The sequence below is a fragment of the Lineus longissimus genome, chromosome 13 (assembly GCF_910592395.1).
Source record: "Lineus longissimus chromosome 13, tnLinLong1.2, whole genome shotgun sequence".
Classification (NCBI taxonomy): Eukaryota; Metazoa; Nemertea; class Pilidiophora; order Heteronemertea; family Lineidae; genus Lineus; species Lineus longissimus.
In genome coordinates this window covers 4,841,788-4,863,861 of record NC_088320.1, presented here as the reverse complement: position 1 = coordinate 4,863,861, position 22,074 = coordinate 4,841,788, and the positions used below count along the sequence as shown (strand labels likewise).

At 41.0% G+C, this 22,074-nt stretch overlaps 1 protein-coding gene across 6 annotated transcripts in view; it reads left to right on the top strand.

Moving 5' to 3' along the window:
• The window catches only part of LOC135497591 (transient receptor potential cation channel subfamily M member-like 2), a 30,742-nt gene that overhangs the window by 5,157 nt on the left and 3,511 nt on the right, over positions 1-22,074 (top strand). For 2 of the 6 annotated variants that reach the window (XM_064787372.1, XM_064787367.1), the window contains 26 exons: positions 1,496-1,661; positions 1,777-1,957; positions 2,152-2,315; positions 2,481-2,670; positions 2,886-3,090; positions 3,238-3,440; positions 3,618-3,853; positions 4,155-4,208; positions 4,395-4,587; positions 4,941-5,163; positions 5,279-5,504; positions 5,693-5,821; positions 6,515-6,541; positions 7,734-7,801; positions 8,028-8,166; positions 8,417-8,545; positions 8,711-8,968; positions 9,267-9,447; positions 9,837-9,966; positions 10,750-10,949; positions 12,343-12,475; positions 18,323-18,479; positions 18,794-18,908; positions 19,723-19,764; positions 21,263-21,426; positions 21,926-22,017. In XM_064787372.1, coding sequence (XP_064643442.1) covers positions 1,496-1,661; positions 1,777-1,957; positions 2,152-2,315; positions 2,481-2,670; positions 2,886-3,090; positions 3,238-3,440; positions 3,618-3,853; positions 4,155-4,208; positions 4,395-4,587; positions 4,941-5,163; positions 5,279-5,504; positions 5,693-5,821; positions 6,515-6,541; positions 7,734-7,801; positions 8,028-8,166; positions 8,417-8,545; positions 8,711-8,968; positions 9,267-9,447; positions 9,837-9,966; positions 10,750-10,949; positions 12,343-12,475; positions 18,323-18,479; positions 18,794-18,908; positions 19,723-19,764; positions 21,263-21,426; positions 21,926-22,017 — 4,005 coding nt within the window. Of the gene's footprint in view, positions 1-1,495; positions 1,662-1,776; positions 1,958-2,151; positions 2,316-2,480; positions 2,671-2,885; positions 3,091-3,237; positions 3,441-3,617; positions 3,854-4,154; positions 4,209-4,394; positions 4,588-4,940; positions 5,164-5,278; positions 5,505-5,692; positions 5,822-6,514; positions 6,542-7,733; positions 7,802-8,027; positions 8,167-8,416; positions 8,546-8,710; positions 8,969-9,266; positions 9,448-9,836; positions 9,967-10,749; positions 10,950-12,342; positions 12,476-18,322; positions 18,480-18,793; positions 18,909-19,370; positions 19,410-19,722; positions 19,765-19,844; positions 19,878-21,262; positions 21,427-21,925; positions 22,018-22,074 lie in introns of all 6 variants that reach the window. The other 4 variants (XM_064787369.1, XM_064787368.1, XM_064787370.1 and 1 more) reach the window with 4 other exon arrangements.

The window sequence follows — 22,074 nt, the reverse complement described above, 5'->3', positions numbered from 1 at the left end:
CAAATTTGGGCACAGAAATTGTTAAAGAAATGCACAAGTCCCTTTAACATAATTGCATTGGTCTTCTTTGGATCAGATAGAATTAAAGTTCAAATGGTACATTAATTTCACAGTAAAAAGATAAAAAATAGACTCTGCAAACAAACTGTTCTGAAACAGAAAAAAAGTTCAACTCAAGAGTTCATTGCGTAACTGCACACATTTCATAATTCATGTGTCTTGTGTTTTACTGCACCATATTTTCATATTTTTGACAAAGTTAACATTCTATTTGTGCTTGAATGGTTCGTTTTGCCCCTAAACCTCATGTCTTCTTTTCCCAAAAGAAGTGAACCCAGACGGTCATCAAAACTACATTTTTGGCAAGGTCTAAAACATCAGTATGTAGAAGTCAGGTAAATTTCTCAGTGGTTTTTATCTGCATGGGGTGAATGGAAGTAAACGTTAGTGTTAAATTTTTGCAAAACTTTTCAGTTTCTCATGTTGCTTTTTATTTTGCACTGTTTTTTTCCCCATTGTGTTTAAAATTCAACTCCTTTGCACCAGACTTTCTTTACTAGTATTATGCCGCATGCATCCTCGGCATTTTAAGGCCAGAAAACCCAATTGGCGCCTAACCATAGTTGCAGATAAAAAATGCTCATCCCACCTTGGAGGCAAAATACTCCGTGGAGAACACCTCCAAGTGCAGAGCAAACGCTGAAGAAGACAAGAAAACGTAACACAACTGCATAAAACATTGTTAATGCTAATTGCAAATGCTAATTGGGCACTGTGTTACACAAGAGTTAGCGAGATTAGCGCGCTAAGGAAACATTTGCTGTAGTGATGGCGTCAATACGTTAAACACTCGATATGTTTGTTGTAACAATTATCATATTGATTTTCTCATTCGTGCGATGAGATTGGCGTGTTTGTCGAGGAATGCGACATTTAGCACAGCAAATTGGTTACAAATTATCAAGTGGTTCAGATGTTGACTCGGAAGAAGGTCTTTTTTTCTCTGGTTGCTTATTTGGCAAAAACCTCCTTTCATGCTTTGACGTTCCCCATTAACAGCACATTTTTCAGATTTCAGGTAAAGAATGTTGACTATTCACTACTAACTCTAACCGAACCTTACTGCTGTTTACTGCGTGGTTATTATGCATTTTTCTGCATCTCAACCCAGCCGTACAGAGGATGCACATATCATTACGATTCCCACTCCGAGTTCAACTTGGCGGTGAAGCTCAATTCTCCAATTGGTCTTTGAGACTGAATGATAATCGTCTATTTAACTTGGATTATGACGATGATAAGATTACAATCGCCATGTTTTTGTGGCTATGCTGCCGGCCGCAATGATAGAAATATCCCCTGTGCGAAGCTCTTTATCTTGTATGACAATGGGCAAGAACTCACCAGCAAATATTGCTCTAAAGATTAACTTCGCCGTCCGGAAATTAAATCCCTGATCCGAAATATTCAAATTTATGTTCATTTCTATTTGCAGCGATCCAACATGTCGATGCGGTTACAAGAAATCAAAACATATCCGGGAAGCAATGGCAGACCCGGACCGGAATCCTCCGTGGCGGCCCGCGGTCGACGCCAAGTCAAGCCTGACAGATGCGTTTGGAGAGATCGAGTTTATGGGTTTTGGTCAGAAAATCGGAAAGGTCTGTGGAAAGTTTGATTTTCAGTTTTCCAATCAAAAACCTTTTTTGACAGTTTTTATTTTTGCAGACTGTCGTCTGTCTTTATGTGGACTTCTTATGATATCTCTTCTTGCAGTATGTTCGAGTTTCCCAGGACACAAGTACGGACACGATGTTGAAATTGCTGATCGATAAATGGGGGTTAGAGAAGCCAAATCTTGTCATATCAGTCACAGGCGGAGCTAAGGCGTTTCAGATGACGCCACGGTTGAAGGAGGTATTCAAACGGGGTCTTATGAAGGCGGCGAAAAGTACAGGTAGGTCACATGATGTGGCATAATAGTTGACCGACACTCTCTATTAAAGGCCTTTGCCGTTTGTCTAAATTTTTTAATTTGTAATTGAATTTAAAAATTTCGAATTACGTAATATAAACTTCAACACAGGGTTTTTTGTCATTGTGGAAGAAATAAAATACAGATTTGTAACTATCAATTCATTGATATTTCAGGAGCGTGGATTATTACGGGAGGGATGCATGCAGGCGTCATGAAGTATGTCGGGCAGGCCGTGAAGGAATTTGAACTCTCGCAGACGTCAAAAGCGAAAGTCACGGCGATCGCAATAGCGACATGGGGCTGCGTGCAGAATAGAGAACTTCTGATTGATAAACATGTAAGTCACATCATTGCCGCTGTTGTCATCATCATCATCATCATCATCATCATCATCATTAAGTTGAGGAAAACATCAACATGAACAGAACTCTCAATCGCCAACTGACCAAAAATATATTGAACAGAGAAAACTCCAGAGTGACGTATTGGTTTTCCTCTTCAGGGTAAATGGCCGGCAGAGTATCGGATGGAGCCCTACGACAACAAGAAAGAGCCAGGGAGCGCCCTCGATAACAATCATTCCCATTTCATCCTCGTCGATAATGGCACTCAGCATCAGTTTGGCGTCGAGATCAACTTCCGGGGTCAACTAGAAGGGGCCATCTCCAAGATGAAAACCAACACTGGGCATGGTGAGTGAAATCGCTTTTAACCCTTTTGATCCTGTAACATGTTTATGTGTTTCCCGTATTTCCCTGGATTTCAGCAATTTTCACCCAAAAAGACCCCCAAAAGCAGCCCTGAACAAGTCAGCCACGAAGTGACAATTACTTTTCATCAATAGATCCCCAACTGGCCGAAAACCGGCCTTAAGCATCATTGCTCAAGTAGAGAATTCACATTTCAGACGCAATTTCCATCCCTATCGTCTGTGTTGTCCTGGAGGGTGGTCCGGGTACCTTGGAGACGGTCAAGAGTGCCGTGGAGAACGGAACGCCCGCGGTGATTGTCCGCGGCTCCGGGCGGGCTGCTGATATCCTCGGTTACGCCTTTGCTAATTCCCGGGCGGAAGAAATCGAAGTTACAGATCAGTTTGGCAAAACTCAGAAAAGGTAAGACACTGTTGGTGTTATGATTCTTTATGATAAGATTATCTTAAAATCAGTACTTGTTTTTACTTCAGGGGTGTAGCCAGCTTTCTGGTCTTTGGGGTGGGGGCAAAAGGCTCTCTTTGATATGAATACCTGAATATTTTCCAGGGCCACGACCGTGATGGATGACGCCCTGATCCACCAAATCATGCAGATGATCAAGGACGAGTTAGGCGTCCCAGATGTTGTCAAATGTCTCGACTGGGTCAAGCAGAGTTTGCAGAAACGGGACCTAATCACGGTCTTTCAGTTGGACAGCCCGGAATCCGCCAAGGATATCGATCTGGCGATTCTTTATGCTATGCTCAAAGGTACGTTTCCTTGAATTTAACGGTCTACATCATTCATTAAAGACTTGAAATTTGTAATTGATATGGTGTTGACGTTCCGTTTCACCCATCCTATCGGCATCAGGGTGAGCCAACTCCGCTGAAATAGAGATCGGAGAATGCTACCTCAAAATTCAACAATTTTAAAATGTATTTCAGCCAATAAGGATCAAGCAATGGATCAGCTGCGACTTGCCATTGCCTGGAATCGTATTGACGTCTGCAAGGAGATGTTGTTTACAGACGACAGGCGATGGGAGCAAAAAGAGCTCCACGATGTGATGTATACAGTACTGATGTTGGACCGTTATGAATTCGCTCAACTCTTCATAGAAAATGGCGTCAATCTCAAGGACTTCCTCACGTTACGTCGTCTGCTGCTGCTATACAATGAGGTTTGCTTGTTTGTAATGTGATTAGTATACAGTAGTAGAACCTCTCTATTAGGGACGCCCTTAGGACTAAGAATAACTGTCTTTATAGAGAGGTGTCCTGATTGCAGAGGTCACATTGAATGAAATTTGCCAATTTGGGACCAAGATCAGTGTCCTCAATAGAGAGGGTGTCCTTTTTACAGAGGTGTCCGCTAAGAGAGGTTCCACCAAATCCTGGTTTGAGTAGGCTGGACATTGTGGTTTCAAGTTCAAGAGAAACACGAATGGATGTATAAAAAACATTTGCTCTTATTTGTTTCAGATCCCCAAGAACTCCCTACTTTATCAGCTGCTTCTCAAGACAAATAAAGACAAGGTAATAAATGATAGCACCCTGGCAAATCAGTTCCCCAGATTGCTAAGAATCAGACAGGCCTTCCAACTTGCCGAGACAGCCAGTCCTGGGAAAGTAGAAAGGAGTTTTTTTGAAAGAAATCTGTTGTTGGAGTCTTCCAATGAAGTAAAATTGTGCTCAGCAGTCAGTTTTTCTCTTTCTATTCAGAGCCAGAAATACTTCAACTTTAAAGTCATTGGGAACCTGATACACGAACTGATGGGCGACTTCTATCACCCCCTTTACCTCCGAAACGATCGCTATAAGAAGGTGGACGCGGAATTGGTCTTGTCAAATACAGTGGAGAAAACGGCAAGCGTCACTAGTTTTGTTGCACTGATTCGAGATGATGCTCAGATCGGTGAGTCTTCTTCTTCTTCTTCGAATTTCCCGATTTTGTGCACATGCACATGCGCACACCAGATTTTGCTGCAGTGATCATCTGTGCGCATTTGCAACCAGACACAAACCTGGTAATTTTGTTACAATTTCTGCCAGTTGTGCTGCTGATTCAAAGTCTGTGAAGGAGGATTGGCAGGAAACCTAATATCTTTTATCTTTTCTTTTTTTTGTTTTTTAAAAAATAATGGCTAATGCATTAGAGTTGACGTTTTTGTGTCCTTCTTAAGTTGAGATTTGCAAATACTGTGAAATCAAAATACTCGCAAAATTCAAATATTTTCAATATTAAACAAAATCATACAAATATTTCAGATCCCGACACCGGTTTAATCATCATTCCCACCGACTTTGACGACCCATCACGGGAGTTGTTCATCTGGTCCGTCTTGATGTTACGCAATGATTTGTCGGAAGTGTTCTGGGGCGAGGGAAAGGATGCGATTCCCGCTGCATTAACTGCGTGTAACCTGCTCAAGGGCCTGCGTCTAAAGACGCAGGATACAGAGATACAGAAAAAAATCGACATGATGATAGAGTGAGTCTGCTTCTTCTTTTTCGACCCAATCCCTTAACTGTACATATAAGTCAACTGAACATAACCAATTTGTTGGTACTATGACACAAGCTATAACTTAATGAATTTTTTTCAGACACTACGAAGGCCTAGCTCTTGGAGTCCTGAAGGAGTGCTACCAGGCGGACGACCAGAAGGCCCAGTTACTCCTCGTGCGAGAGTTACCAAACTATGGGATGGCAACGTCACTACTCTTGGCGGTGCACGCAGATAACAAGATCTTTATCTCGCATTCGTGCTGTCAGAGTCTGTTGAACAGCATCTGGCGCGGGAAGATGACCAATGACAATGGACCATTTAGGGTGAGTTCTTGGACCAAACTTGAATCCCAATAGCAATTGGTATGTTGGTGTCTGTGGGCCCGTGTAGTACTTTTGCTAGAAATCACAATTAAGTACACACAGAAGATGGAGCACTGACTATGAACCCTGTGATGGCCTAGTGCAAAGAACGGAACATTATTGTGAAAAGGTCTCTTTCCTACCTTTAGGTTTTCGTCTGCGTGTTCTTCCCAGTAATGGTGCCAGCGCTGATCTTCTATCGGGAAGATGAACCCAAGGCCGCCGAGGTTCTGGACATTGAGTTGGAGGAAGAGGCGAAAAGAATGAAACGTAGACAGGTATGAGCAGTCCAAGAGTAAACAATTTCCAAATGATATTTTAAAAATCTTTCATTACAAAACATGCATCGAGGACTTACTTCAAAGGCTTCTCATGCCACAGGCTATGTTTCGAAGGGTTCACTTTATTTACTATGGCTATGACTTGTCTTAAGCTTTTTTGTCCCATTGGGCCCATAGCCTCTCCATCACACACACACCAGTGCTGGCCGAGTCATCGGCCTCCAGAAATCTTAAAGTAGCACAGCCAGTGACATGAAAATTGATCATGGTTCAGTGCTATTTGCATAGCAAAGAGCAGCCCAAAACTCAGATGGTTTTCCATTCCCCCAAAATGTAAAAAGTGACGTAGATTAACGTCAGATCTCCAGCAATCAGATGTTAAGTTTGACGTAAATTTACGTCCGTGAAGGTGTTAATGGTAATTCTTATTTCTAGGCTTTATTTCCTGGCATGGTAAGATATTTGTCTAAGAAAGCCATAACATGCATTGTGTCCTTTGCGTAAAAGCACAAAGTCATTGAATATTCACCAGTTTATCATAGCCCTTTATAGCGTTTCGTGCAGAGTTTCATGGGAGATACATTTTAGGGTTCTGAATCTACGTAATTTGTAATTGCACGTGTCCACTGCAATTCCAACCTAATTGCATGTTCAATGCAATTCCAACCTAATTGCCTGTTTTCTTTTTAGCTAACAAAAACAAACACTACTGGTTTGGTAAGATATGCCTCTAACATTTCCCTTATCCTTTTTGCACTTGCATGAGCCTTTGCTACTGTAGACCAGGTAATTTTTGGAAGGCCGACTCCGTTGGTCAACAAAATTCTAGAGAATTTGTATTTGAAAACTTCCAATGATGATCAAATGGTGGTTAAAGAGTTAAATTCTGAGAAGTGTTGATTAGTAGATACTTCAAGTCTTCAGATTAACTTGAACCAAATTTTTCAAGAAAAGGTGGCATTATCATCATCATCATCATTATGTTCTGTGGCCAATGGAGTGAGCCTACACATCATGTGCATACCGGTAGTAATAATGCAGTATTGTTGTAATAAGTCTTAGTCGGAGGTGGTAAGTAGTTAATTAGAGGTTAACTAGCTAGCGCTCCCCTCTGTACTGAGAAACAACTGCATAGTCTCTGGCAACATGCTCTTGATAAGGTCAGGTGGCCAAAGACTTAAACAAAGGACTGATTTTGGCTGCGGGGTGTCATTTGACTAGCACAGCTGCAGCACAGTTAATTTTATATCATTAGTGCTTTTTGAAAAATAGATTATTCTTAATTTTAGCGGGGCTCTGCTACTCTTTCTGCACTTGCGGTAAGACATGGAGTTGTAATTTAATTTTTTGTTATTTTTGCTTACGAGTAATATATTCGTACTCAGTTTGCCAAGAAGCTCATCTGAAACAACCTGGCCTACGTAACTGCATTTTACTACTAACTCCATTTTCGCGACCAATATTTGACCATGCTGACTGAGTGTATTCTGATGAAGTTTAGCTGGAAAAAAATTCAGAAGTTTTAACAATACATGTCCATGCTTGATATAATTGATAACAACTTAATGAAAATTAATGATGCAGGATAAAAAAGTTAAGAAAGAATTGACCACTGTGTTATTCTTCATGCTTCTGTTTTGATATGTTTGCCCGATTGTCATTCTGATTTATTATTGCATCTCTTTTGTCATCAAAGTGTTTTTAAAGGCAAGCACAAAAAGCCATATTTTGCCTTCCTGAAGAGCTGCATATGCATATCCTTGAATGTGTCATGCATATACAATCATCGAAAACATTATCATTGTCATCAAAGGGTTAAAGAAAAGTTGTGGAGAACACTGCTATTTTCATTTATTGATACATTTTCAAGGAATGTTTGTCTGGAATTTTTTCATCCGTCTTTTTTCAGACACGTCCATCTCTCCATCACATGGGCACAGACAGCTTCGAGTTAAACGACACTATTGATGGAAATATGTAAGTAAAGACATTATTAGAGAGCAATGACCCGTTTCCAAGCTGTCCTCCGGTACCCCTCGACAGTATAGGAAGGACACAGTTGTGAGCTTGGGCTGAAATTTCCTGTCAATATTCTAAACACACTGATGTTCATTGTAATTAAGCTTGTCATGTGAGCAGAGCTTAGGGTGTCCCGACTAAAGAGCTTCTATTTTACTTTGTCTTTTTCCAATCTCTCTACCAGGGTGCTAGAAGAGACGTGGAGCTCAGAGAATTTACAGGATAGCGGAATAGATCTGCGCGACTCGGGGAAGAAGCTGACTTGCTGGGAACGGATCGTGACGTTTTTCAGCGCTCCCATGATCACCTTCATCTACAACTGCGTAAGTTAAAATCATAACACTATGTTGTGTCGGTGCTAACCTTGGGCTGTTCACTTTACTACAAAGTAATCATACTTGTAACTTCCTATATCAATTCCCTCTCTTGGGACGAGAAAAAGTGGGAAGGCAATTAGCCCGAAACACTCAGCCCCTGTAGCTCTGTAGCACATGTGAAGACTCAATTTCCTTTGCTTGCCTGGGGTGATAATTCTCAATTCGTTCTACACAAAGCGTTTGTTTTCATTTTCAGATTTTCTACATCGCTTTCCTGTTGCTGTACAGTGTGATCCTCCTCGTGACCTTCAATCCGACGGTCACCGCGGAGGAGATCGTCCTCATGGTCTGGGTATTCACGTTATTTGCCGAAGAAGTTAGACAGGTAAATATTCATCCCAGCAAGGCTTGAGTGTTGTGATAAGAGATGTGCGGTGCTTATTAACAATGTTTTGAGACAGTTGGATTTCATTTCAATTTGATCATTCGCAGCGTTTAACATTCTTCATTCAAAATAACTTCTGCTACTCCTTTCATTTTGTCACAACAGATTGCGCAAGATGATGCCAGTAGCATCCGGCTGAAGTTATGGAGTTACATCACCGATATTTGGAATATTCTGGATGTGATAACGTTACTGCTGTTCCTGACTGGGATGATTTTGCGAGCGATCCCGGACAATACGTTGACATTTCGCGCAGCCCGGATCGTCTTGGCGATCAATCTCCTAACGTTTTATTTGCGGTTGTTACACATCTTTTCGGTGTTCAAACAACTTGGGCCGGTCCTGGTGATGATTGGCCGAATGGTAAGTCTTATCAATAGGGGTCTCTCTCATCTCTCATTTCATCAGAACTGTTCTCGCTTGTACGCCCAATGATGACCGGTTTGACTAGCTGGGGTGGGGAGCAGGGGTGCAAATGCTCCCCCAGAAGTCACAAGAAAATTAGTTTTCAACCATGATTTTGGCGAAAAAATTTCAAAAATCATGTTGCTGCCTTAAGTCCAAAGAGCCTTTTGCCCCCAAGTCGAAAAAGTTAGCTTCTGGCCTGTCAAGTTCCTGCCTATAGTCACCCTAAAATGAATTCCTCCTGTTTGTTTTTCAGATGGTTGATCTGCTATGGTTCATGATCATCTTGATGGTGTTCATGGTCGGTTTTGGCGTCGCCCAGCACGCCATCCTCTACCCTAACGCATCTGCCGATGGCATCTTGGTCCTGAATGTCATCAGGAGGTCCTATTGGCAGATGACAGGAGAAATAGAAATGTTTCTTGGAGAACTTGAATGTAAGTGCCAAGCTTTCACATTTGAGAATTGCATTTGATTGATTTTTCACTCCCTGCGTTGGCTTTTGAGAGCTGAATCACTCCCTATAAATTGAAAATATGAAGGGCTGTCTCTTTTCATCAGAAGTGGTAACCACTCTCCAAAGGATTATTTAAAGGGAGTGTAGCCAGTCTAAGAGAACTCTGGGGGACCACCCCGAAGGAAAACTTTGAAACTGAGATGCTCTCAGATGTGTTTCACTAGTATCTGAAAGTCAATCTCAATTGTAAATTCAGTGAAAAATTGCTTCCTTTTGACTGACTTTTGTAACTTTCCGGTCACCGAAAAAAGGGGGGCAGGGGTGTCCGCTAAGGGAGGTTCAACAGTATGTTTGTTTGTTTATTTACAGTGTCATGTTCGAATGCTCCCCAGTCTCAGGAGGGGTGCTCTGTCGAGGGCATCGTCACCCCGATCATGATGGGCATGTACATCCTCTTCACCAATGTACTCATGTTCAATCTACTTATTGCCATGTTCAGGTACGTACCGGGGACCTTCTCTTGGACCAAATGTCTGATCTTTCTCTTATTCCCTGCTTAGATTAGCTCTTTCAGCCCATAACTCGTTTTGCATTTTCTCTGCAAATTTATTTGCACAGAGAGATTAGCTGGTTGTAAATTATGATCTAATTGGCTCGGAGACTTTAGAAAGATGGTGCAAAAATAGTACTCTTTAGTCTCAGGGAAAACTAAATGTTGAGTGATCTGAAAGATATTTTGTATTTCGTGGAATTGTTTTTTGACTTGTTCTTTTTCAGAGATGAGACATAGTCTTCAGAATGCATCGTTTCTTTCAAACGTTCCATTGTTTGTTTCCATTTCAGCTACACTTTTGAAAAAGTGCGAGAAAATACTGACCTTCACTGGAACTTTCAGCGCTATTTTCTAATTTATGAATACTTTGAGCGGCCCGATGTGGCCCCACCCTTGATCATTCTCAGCCACGTTTATGCAGTGATGAAGTTCGTGGTGGCGTGTTGTTGTCGCAGTTGCCATAGCAACACGACCCACGGGTTCAGTAAGTTTGCACTAATAGCTGTTGGTTTGAGCACTTTTTGTTATTTGCTAATCTGAAAAAATTAAATTCCTGGAAAAAATTTGGAAGTTTACAGTTTGTTTTCTGTGTCCTCTGTCAAATTGTATCAGTTTCAATTTCTTCAGAGAAGATGACGAAAACCTGTGGAGGGCCTCTACCCAGCATGCACCGAACCCATCTGTCATCTCATTCTCATCGCTATTTTTTTATTTTCCATTTTTCTTCAGTTACACATTCAGTAAAATACAAGAGAACACCGATCTGCACTGGTACTTCCAGCGCTATTTCTTAATCTACGAGTACTACGAGCGGCCCGACATAGCGCCTCCGTTGATATTCATCAACCATCTGTACCTGCTCATGAAATGGGTTGTTCTCAAGGGTTGCGGACGTTGCTGCAAAATAAAGGGCAGACAGAGAGGGTTCAGTGAGTCCTTATTACAAAACATCACATTCTGTTTACGACAACTTCGGCATCTAGCTAATAACTAAGACTGTGATTCGTAAAAGAAGGACATCCTCGGGACTGACAAATGCTGTCCTTAATAGAGGGGTGTCCTGATTAGAACAGTCAAATTGAATGGAAACAACCAATTTGGGACCAGAACTAGAACAATTTAAAACTTTTTAATTCAATTTTCAAATTTTTGAAAGAAAAGAAGAAGAGTAATTATGCAAAACCACTTACTTATCAAAAAAGATTTTATGTTTTGTCCAATTGACAATCTTAGTTATTAGCCAGGCCCACACGTTGAACTAAACAGTTCGGTAGAGCAGTTTAGAGCCAATCTATAACTTCTTAAGGACTGATTCAAATAAAGCAGTTTCTCAATTTGATCGATGCCATGGTAAAACCTACACTTGGCTCCTGCAGTTTATGTTTGGTAATTAAAGGTTAATTGAAAATTACCCGCTGGTACTCGTGCAGTCATTTGTGGATAGTGATACATCCATTCCCGATCAACGGTGCCAGTGGGTAATTTGAATAACCAATTACCCTTGTTGCCAGATTAGTCCTACTATGTGGGAACAAGGCGAGAAACTGTTTTAGTTGAACCAGGCCTTTAATCTCTCCACCCCTGCTTCATAGACAGCCTTCCTAAGTTTTGCATATTAATTTTTAGTTTTCTATTCTTTTCAGCTGTCTCGCTCAAAAGGCTTTATCTCCGTGTACATTGCATATCTAAACCTTTCCAGTGCTGTGTCATGATGGACAAGTATTCAATGCCTCTTTAGATTCTTCTGTCTAATGGGGTGAACAAAAAAGGACTTGTTCTCCTTGACAATTTCCTTCAGAGAGGCTGGCCTTGCTATCATAATCCGACATGGTGTGAGATCGGTGAATCTAGAGTCTGCTGTTGTGCTTGTCCATCATGTTAATATCTGGTGTAATTGCTTGCCTTGCATGCCTTAGTTTCCACTCAGCTTTCACTCCACTTCTCCTCTTTTCGTTCATAGCTACACGTTCAGTAGAATCCAGGACAATACAGACTTAGTCTGGCATTTCCAGCGCTACTTTCTCATTGAAGAATATTTTTATCGCCCGTCTGTCAGTCCACCCTTGATTATATTCTACCATATTTTCGTGATATTTAAATGGTTGGCGCAAAGGTGCTGCAAAAAGTGCTTTGATAAAGATCGCGAGTTAAGTAAGTACCGGGTAATTTTGTGGTAATCAGCTGTGACAGCACTTGTCTTCTCTGATCGTTTGCTAACACTGACTAGGGAATCATAAAAATTTGATCATACTTCACATGTATTCACAGTACAAATTTCAATTTCAAATGAACATTTTCAAAGTGAATGTTTTCAATTTCTAGAAATGCGTTTTGCGGACAATGAAGAGAAACAGTTGATTCTGTGGGAGAACATGAACGCTGATGAATACCTCCGGAGGAAGCAGATAGTCGAGAAGGAGAGCATCGAACACAGAGTCAGAGAAACAAAAGAGAAGTGAGTAGTGTTATTTTGTGACAGTGCGGAAAATTTAAATTTGAAAAACCGTGATTATACGGTTTGCGGTTGTGAAATCAAACATCGCTGACCGTGTATATACGGCTTGCGACAGAATATTTTTCAAAATGTGAAGTACACACAGTTTTAGGATGACTATGCGATGGTCTCATGATTGTTGCGTATGTGTCTCTGTGTTGCAACTGTGATGTGCTGATACAGCTCAAACAAATCAGAGAGTATTGTTTTTGTAATTGATAATTTTATTCACCAAAAACACAACTGTTACATGAAGTTCTACAGAATAAGAGGGCATGCAAGTACATAATATTGTTACAATATAAAACGATAGATGGCGACCTTGTTGTTCAAAACGGTTCAGGGTATAGTAAATTCCTTTTGCGGCTACAGATAACAAGGCAAAAGTGGGTCAGCGTGCAATTACTCGACGAAATGTACAGTGTATGTTATGCTATATTTTCCAGGGCATCTATGAGAAGGCCCCATTTCATCATGAACTTATCGTGTCTGAGATAGATCTTTTCTAATCTCGACGTGAACCGTATCATTGATAATAAGTTTCTGAAGAATGGTTGCGATTGTCTGAGTTTACAGTGATACAAGAATTGTTTTGCAATTAAATTGATATGCTGGACCAGTTCCGATGAACGAGGATCTCCCAGAATTACTTCTCGGAGATTTGGTAGAAATTGTTCGCCATGATCCGAGAGCCACTCTGACAATCGCAACCATACTGACTTTGCGTGGGTACACTCAAAAAAGACATGTTCCAAAGTTTCCGTGTAAAAGCCACAGAAGCTGCACATTCTGGATTCGCTAATGCCATATTTATGCAAGAGGACATTGGTGGGCAAAATACGATGCAGTATTTTTAACTGGAAAAATCGCAATTTGGTCTCCCTCGTACAAATGAATGGAATTGAATAGATTGATGACTAATCAATGTCCTCTCCAAATAAGTTTTCCCATTTGCGTTGTGATTTATCCGGACATGTTGCATACATTTTGATCACCCTTTTATAATATATTTGAGTTGGTTTAGCACAGTTTTTAATAGCAGCAATATTTACCGGCATAAATTCGACCAGTTTACATCCGCCTTCCTTTATACGCTTTTTCCAATTCTTTGGTATGGCATCAACCAGAGCCTTGTGCTGCAGAAAGTGTACATTACCCGTAAACTCAGGTGAGAGCTTTTCCCAAGTGAGAAAGTTACCATCGTCATCTATAATTTGATTAATAAATTGTACACCACTTTCGTGCCAGCCTTTGTAAAATATACTCCTCCCATTGATTTTGATATATTTGTTATGAAATAATGGCTGCTTTAAAATGTCCTCAATATTTTAGTTGCGATCTATTTCACTACTGACCAGAGACACCCAAGCACCGAAAACATCCTTCCAGAAGGGGTTAAGTTTGGATAAAAACGAGGAATTGTTATCATTACTATACCAGATAAAGTGTCCACCATAATCCTCTAGAGTGGACACCAGTAAAGTATTCCAGGGGGTAACCTTGTCAAGCTTAATCAGCCGTTTGATCCAAGACAATTTAAGTGATTGACAAAAGAGAGTAACATTTGGAACATTGAAACCACCATTTTCGTAGCTATTAAACATTGTTGTACGTTTGATTTTGTCTCTCTTGTTTCCCCAGATGAATTCAAAAATTCGCTTTTGGAGAGCGTCAAGAATATGTCTTGGTGGGTTAGGTAGAGCCATGAAAAGGTGTACCAGTTTAGACAAAGCAAGGGATTTGACAATGACGATGCGACCAAATACTGTCAAGTTCCTAGCCGTCCAGGCATTTAAGGTAGCCTGGAAGTCTTTAAGCTTTGTGCGATAATTCGTTTCCGTGTAATCATTGCTATCCAGGTCGAATTTGATCCCCAAGCTTCTAAATGAGCCACGTGTTTGCCATTGAAGAGGCAAATCGGGACGGTAGATAACATCATCATTCAATCCTATTCGAACCACAACTGTTTTATCATAATTAAGATGCAGACCTGAGCAGTCTGCAAATGCCTCTAAAATATGGAGGACAGTGCAGAAAGTCTCCTGATCGTTTTCAAGGAATAAATCGGTGTCATCCGCATATTGACTGATGAGAAATTCAGAACTGTCAATATTGATACCTTTAACATCCGGGTGTTCGACGAGGGCAGCTGTCAGCAACTGTGTTGCCAAAATGAATAGGTAAGGGGACAAGGGGTCCCCTTGTCGCACCCCTCTTTGTACTGGGAAACTGGCTGACAGAAATCCGTTTTGAATTATCCGACTCTCACTGTTAGTATATAATATTGTTATCCACTTTTTAAAGGTATCACCAAAGTTAAAATAATCGAGGACTTTGTCAAGGAAAGAATGACTTAGAGTATCAAAAGCCTTTTGAAAATCGAGCAAAAGAATTAAACCTGCCGCGTTTCGCTTGTCTAGTTCCTGAATTATATCATACATGAGTCTTGTACATTCACCAATATATCGACCTTTCATAAAGCCTTTTTGATGCGGAGATATTAATTTGTCTAAATAAAGTTTCATTCTATTCGCCATGACTCCAGATAAAAGTTTGTAGTCCACATTCAGAAGCGAGATAGGGCGCCAGTTCTTTAGGTAATCTTTAGATTTCCCTGGTTTGGGAATGCAAGTTATCACACCTTGTCGTTGTGTTATGGAGAGTGAATTGTTGTCTAATGCCGCATCAAAAGATCTGACTAAAAATGGGTTAACGTCCGTCCAAAAAAATTTATAAAACTCAACTGTAAAACCGGATGATCCTGGACTCTTTCCGTTTTTCATATTTTTCAACACCTCTAAACATTCCGCACTAGTTACATCACCTTCGCATTGTTCCTTTTCGTCATTGTTCAGTTTGATTAAAAAGTCGCTCTCCTTTGGAAAGAATATACTATCATACTCTGGTTTCGAAGTTACAGAACGGGCCCTATATAGGTCAGCATAAAAGTTCCGTTGCTCGAGTAAAATGTTTTCATTACCAACTATTTCCGCACCATTCGAGTCAATGAGAAGATTCATTGTTTTTTCCCGATAATGTCGTTTTTCTAGATTACAGAAATATTTTGAATTCCGTTCGCCATGTAGATTCCATCTTGCCTTTGCGCGCAACATAGTGCCTTCCACCATCGGTTCTCTGAGTAGTTTTAAGTCATTTTGAACATATTGAAGGCACTGATAATTGATTTCGACAGGATTATCCGAAAGATGAGCAAAACATTGTTCAATTGTCTTATTGATATCGTTTTCTTTCTTGTCCAGTTCCTTCTTTTTCGCTGATGAGTATGCAATAGTTTTGCCTCGAATTTGGAGCTTCAACGTTTCAAAGAAAAGTGAGTCCTCAATTTTTAAGGGGAGCTCAGATAACGGAATGTCCGACGGGTAGGGTGCAGCTGAGTATTGCGCAATAGTGTCACTTATACATTGTTTTACTTCCCGAACAAATTGTTTATCCCTCAGAAGGGAGTTATTAAATTTCCATAGACCACGGCCCTGTTCATCATTGGGCAGAAACAGCCCTAGTTCTATAACACTATGGTCACTTCTATAACCAGCCTTAATTTCACAATGCTTAATAACATCTGTCAGATCAGAGGAAACTAGAAAGTAATTTATACGACTGTGCTTCCGCCTTGAGTGCCAAGTATATATCCTGGAAGATGGGTTAGTAGCACGCCAGGGGTCAAATAAGTCCAGGTCGTTCTGCATTTCAGCTACAGCTTCATGAGCCTTGACATTGTTTTTTCCGCTTATGTTGAGAATATCTAGTTCATAGTCTTGGACAACATTGAAATCGCCACCAATTATTAAGCTGCCTGAATGAAGGGTTTCTAGTTTAGATTGAACGGATTTAAAAAAGCTTGGGCAATCTTGGTTAGGGCCATAGACGCTCATAAGGTTAAAGGCTTCACCGCGAACTGTCAGACTTAAAATGAGATATCGCCCTTCAGGGTCAATGAATGTGTTGCTAATTTGAAAAGGGAAGGAATTTCGAAAAAGAATGGCCACACCTCTACTATTGCTGGAGTAACTAGCAAAGTACACCTGGTAACCCCATTCGGCTCTGATACAGCTCTCAAGTTTAGAAGTAAAATGTGTTTCCTGTAACATACAGATGTCATATTCTTTCCTCTTTAACCATGTGAAAATATCTCTACGCTTTTTACTATCCCCGAGACCATTTGTATTCAAGCTACAAATACGTAGCGAGTCTAAATGTGCACTCATATAGAGTTAGGTTGCTAGGTCCATGATGTAGGTCGCCACGTGATACAAAAAATAGTCTATGTTCCATATATGATAATAAGCCGCTCATTAGAAGAATGTTTTGGTAAAATGTTTGTAAAACTAAAACTACGTCACTAAGGTTAATATATGTATAAAATAACATGCATAACAATAGAATGTTCATCCGAAACAGTCACTGAGCAATTACTAAGAATGGCTCACGGTAAAAAATGTTCATTGATGAGAAAACTCTGTGAGTGTGACCTCAAATGTGCCACTGTAGTAAGTAAGAAACCTGACTCCGGAAACCCGGTCCGGAGGCCAGTGTTGACAGATAACTATTCCACTGTATCGATGCACAGTTCATCTAAAATAGACACACACTTGGGACTGCATGGTAGAGGTGCAACAAGAGTTCACGAAGCAGACATGTTCATCCTTTAGTCACGGAATAAAGCTATACGTATAGATGCAACGATGAAAAATCCTTATAAGATCCGAAAGAGTCTGGCGAATGCTTACCATTAATCAGCGGACCGAAACAATAATGATGAGTGCATAAAAATCCTTAATCCTCAAATCAGTCGGAGTATAATCATTTACATAAAATGCCTTTAGGCAATTTTCCTCCATCCGACGTATAACTCAAGAAATGGACTTTTCCTCGAGTACCTGAGTTTAGCGTTAGCCCGTTCGTGGGCCGGAAGATCCTTTTTGATCCCGAGAAGGCGTTTCTTTTCCCCGACCAGCTGTCGTGGAAGATCTTGTACGATGCTGTAACCTTGGTGCTTTTTTAGGCGTTTGGCTGCATTAAATATCATGTCCTTATGAGCCAGGTTCACGAGACGTATGATAATCGCTCTGCGGTTCTCATCCCCACTGGGTAGGCGATGCGCTGCCTGGAATCCCATCATGCCAACTACTGATTTGTCTATTTGCAAAATGTCAATAAAGAATTGTCGTACAAACTTTTCAGTTTCAATGGCACTCTCGTTCAGAGTGCCCACGATTCCGAGGATCCTGATGTTCCATTTTCTGGCCCAGAGATCCTGGGCTATCAGTTCAGCTTCGAGCTTTGAGTAGGTCTCCTTCATAATCCTCTGTTCGTGCTCCACGGAGCCCACCCTCTTCGCCAGGGCCGCGATATCCGACTTAACGCATTTAAATGATAAGTCCAGCTTTTTGAAACAACGTCCAATATCCCCAAAGTCTTTCACAACGAAATCGGTGCCGGAGGAGTCATTCACAAACATATGATCTCTGATGTCCGCCTGGCCATCTTTGGAAGATGGCGGTCGATCCGCCCCCCTTGTCGCTTCCATTGTTTCTGAATCCTCATCCATTCTTGACTTTTTGTTCGGTGTTGGAGGGGGTGTGTTGTTTGAAGTATTCCTATTCCTATTGCGACCAGAGTGGGTCATGCTTTTGACTGATTGAGAGTTGTTTTCTGGTTCAAATGATGTGGTACTTGATGATTTTTACCGGAGCACAGATGACACGTCTCTCTCACTCGGCAGCCATACCGGAAGTCCCTCAAAATCAGAGAGTATTGATTCCAATATTTATTGTCTTTCTCCAACAGGGTTGATCAACTTTTCTCCCGCTTCGATGAACTTCAGACAGACTCCAAACAATCGGCGAGCGATGCATCTAGTGCCAAGGCAGTCGTGGTGGCCGGGGCAGTTGAACAAAGTGTACCTCTGGCAGTGGAGAAAAAGCTACAGTTCTTGGAGGATCATGTAAGTGGGCCCCAGATTTTCCAAGCGATTTTTGTCAGCCTCAAAAAAACGCTGGTTTGGATTGTCATTGCAGGTTCCTGTGACAAGGATCAATGATCACCTGGGATTGGTATCAAACCCAACGATAATTGGTTTTACCTGTAGACAAGAGATCATTTTCTTGTACATCAGAGAATTCATTATGAAAATCCACAATTCTCATTTGGGTCCACAAGGTAGAAGTGTGTATTTGTTCTGCAGTTCTCCGAAAAAATCAGTGCATGGTTTAAACCATCTAAAAGTTTTCAAATAAACGATTGATTAAATCCCTTCAGATGTCGCGAACTTCCAAAGCCCTCGATTGGATAATCGCAGCCATGACAGAAAACAAGATGGGTGCAAAATCTGGGCCACCCAAACTGCCCGACATGGAGAGAGAGAAGCAGCTTGGTAAGCATCTCATAGGTAGTAGGTTCAGGTTACTTTAACTACTGGTAAATGGCTTGGCAGCCAGAGCTACCCAGTGTTGTCAACATCCACAACACCTGAGCTTACTAGCAGAGGTAGAACAAGGCATCTAATCTGTTCTTAGGTTTAGTTTGTAAAATAGTTTTATTATCGTTTTACCAAAGTTGTTCCTCTCCATTGGATGGATCAAAGATTTCACAGACAATGAGAATCGTGGATGAAAACTTGAAGTGGTTCATTACTTTGACACACGATCAAAATCTGGGCGCCAACACAAACCTTGTTCTTCACAACGGTGTCCAGGTCTTGTCCGCGTGTGGGACACTGATAGTTGTGCATTGGTGTATAAACCCACCTTCAAGCTCTGAGAGTGGAGCCAATTTTTGGTCCTTTTGTACGTTTCTGAAAGCAAATCGAACTTTTTCTGATGCATTATTTTGGCAGCCGCCAAGAATAGCCTCATAAGAAGGGCCTCATTCAAAGGTAAAATGTGTGATATTATGAAAAAGAGGGCGGTGTATAATTTCACGTTTGCATCAGTCTTTTCTTGAATGCACCATTCAGTAATTGTATGTCAGCATCAAATTGCTTTTCAATGTGAGTTTTAATTACAATCGCAAATCGTCGTAAAACTATTTTCGAGTGTTGCACTTCTTCAAAAGCATGTACATGTGTTATCAACAATAAACCACCTAAAACTGGCAGTGGTAGCTGTTAATCATACAATTGAATGTTGAAATAGATTTAAATGTTAACCTGTGGCTACTAATTTAACAATGTCATATTTTGCCTCTAGTCACAGACACGCCTACATGTATAATGTCCAATACATCTGAAGGTAACACTCCTTCGAAGACTCCGGAACCCAACTGCCACCTATAGTTTTTCATCCTCCTTGTCTTGTGTACCCTTTTTCAGCCCGGCGTGAATCCTACCTACAAAAACTCCACAGTGAGATAATCTTGATCACCGTCAAAAACTGATAGATGGCTTTAGCTAATCTTAATAACTCCCTGTACAGATAGGGGCATCTGTGTCCTCAGACTCCCAAGTTATGAGGCAAGTTTTGGCTCTCTGGTCTTTCTGAGTCGGTTCATGCCGAGTCCATCGATCGCCAGGCCTGACTCGTTGGGATCTGGGGAACTTGGAAAACATTCATTACGTTTCTTTGCTCCAGCTGGTTTAGGTCTATCAACCCCAATGAAAGAGGTTTCATGGTTTTCCGTTATGACCCTTTTATAAGACACAATGGGAATTAAGGCCTAGGTGTGAGGGGGCTTTGTTTAAAGACGAAAGACTGTGTATCGGGCAAGGCTGTAATTCTTCAACTGCGATGAAAGGGACAGGATGACCAGAGACCCATAACCAGCACTTGCCTCATTAAAACCTGGGGTCAGAATGATTTCCCCATGGTGGTGAATGGATTCATACCACTAAAAAAACTGTCGACAATCTGTCATTGCCTCTGACATTTCTTTATTCACCTGTTTTCTTGCCTGCTTGTTTGTGAGCTGTCTAAATCATTAGTGCTTTAAAAGGCCAACGCTGTTCGTTAAAAACTAGAGTGAAATGAAGAAACGAAGCAGAAATGAAATAGAAATAAATTGGAAATCGACCCCTGTGACAGATTCTGGTCTGCAGATATTGATTTGAATGAAGGAAAAATGGAACTGGGACAATAAAATCTGGTATGCAGCTTCTTAGTTTGCCATTTAAATTTTATTAAATGGGCCACTTTTACCAATCCTTTGATGGTACCACTTATTGGTGTATTTGTGCTACTAATGTGAGCCGTTTAATTTCTGTCCCTTTTCTTCATTTCTTGTTTTATGAGACACCAAGGCTGTGTAGCTTAATAGCATCAATTTTTTTCTAACTCTAAATAGTGTTATGTGTAAAGTACTGTGGTTTAGTAAAGCGCATGGCAGACAAGTGATTTTTATTGCAGCAATGTGTGTTATTCATTACATGCAACTAAAATCACTGGTCTGCAGCTACTTGTAGCTGTAGGGATCTTGACCATCTTCATAATGTGTGCTTTTTGCGCTTCCATGTTTTAAAAAAAACTGTTTTAATCCTGTGTTTGGGTGAGTCCTATCGACTTTGATGCAGCAAATTTAGACAGGCGGTGGGAGGGTCACTCAGGGACAAAATAAAAATGGCGTAAATCTGACAATCAATTTGTGGAAACACAAAAATCACAGGTATTAGATGATAGATAGAAGCACAACTAACATTTCTGGTCAGATCTAAGTGAACGTTTCTTCTGGGACATCCTGAATAAGAGGCGGTGGCATTGACAGCACTGTAATTTGCTATCACTTTGTTAATTTCAGAAAAACAAAAAGAGGAGTTGAAAGCCAAAGAGGTGAAAAAGGTCGTAGAACATAATATTGACCTTCAGGTCAAATTAAACGTACGGTCTAGGACTTCACCATATCCACAGTCGGTCCCACCTGTACGGCGATTTGAACTCCCTGATAGTAAAGTGTCCTGGAAGGCAAGTTACTGTTTTTTTAAAAGTTTAACGCTTTCACTGCAGACACCATTTGTGGCCTCAGCACCACCCAGGACTTAGCAGTGGCTTAGCAGTACATCTATCCTCGTGCTCAAATCATATTCAAAAGTGTTCCCATCTATAGTATTTGGATCAAACTAGTATTCCCCAGTGCATATAGCATATTTGGAGGGGCTACCGCCCTGTATTTATGAATGTATGCCTTATTAGTACATGACATGCTGTGCAAGTCACCTGCACCCGAGGGGACACGTGGCATGACATGCTGTGCACGTCACCAGCAGCAAAAGCGTTCAGTGTAGATTTGACTCTCAACTGATCACTGCACTGCACTCAGCGAAGGTAGTACAAGACTTAAGTGTAGGGTGGATTAGCTTTGGGCTGACGAATGCTGTGCAGTGTAACCACTATGGCTATGAGGCTCTTGATTCTTATGATTAAGTTGTGACAATTCTGAATATTTGTTGATTTTGTTCCTCAGGAACCGTTCCCGGAATATGCACCAGTCAATTTCACACATCCAGACGTGTTGCGTTTGAAACCACATTGGGCCGATGTGGATCTGCTAGCTTTGTAAGTATTTGATATATGTGATATGATCATTGATTGCTTTGGGGCATTCTTTAGTAG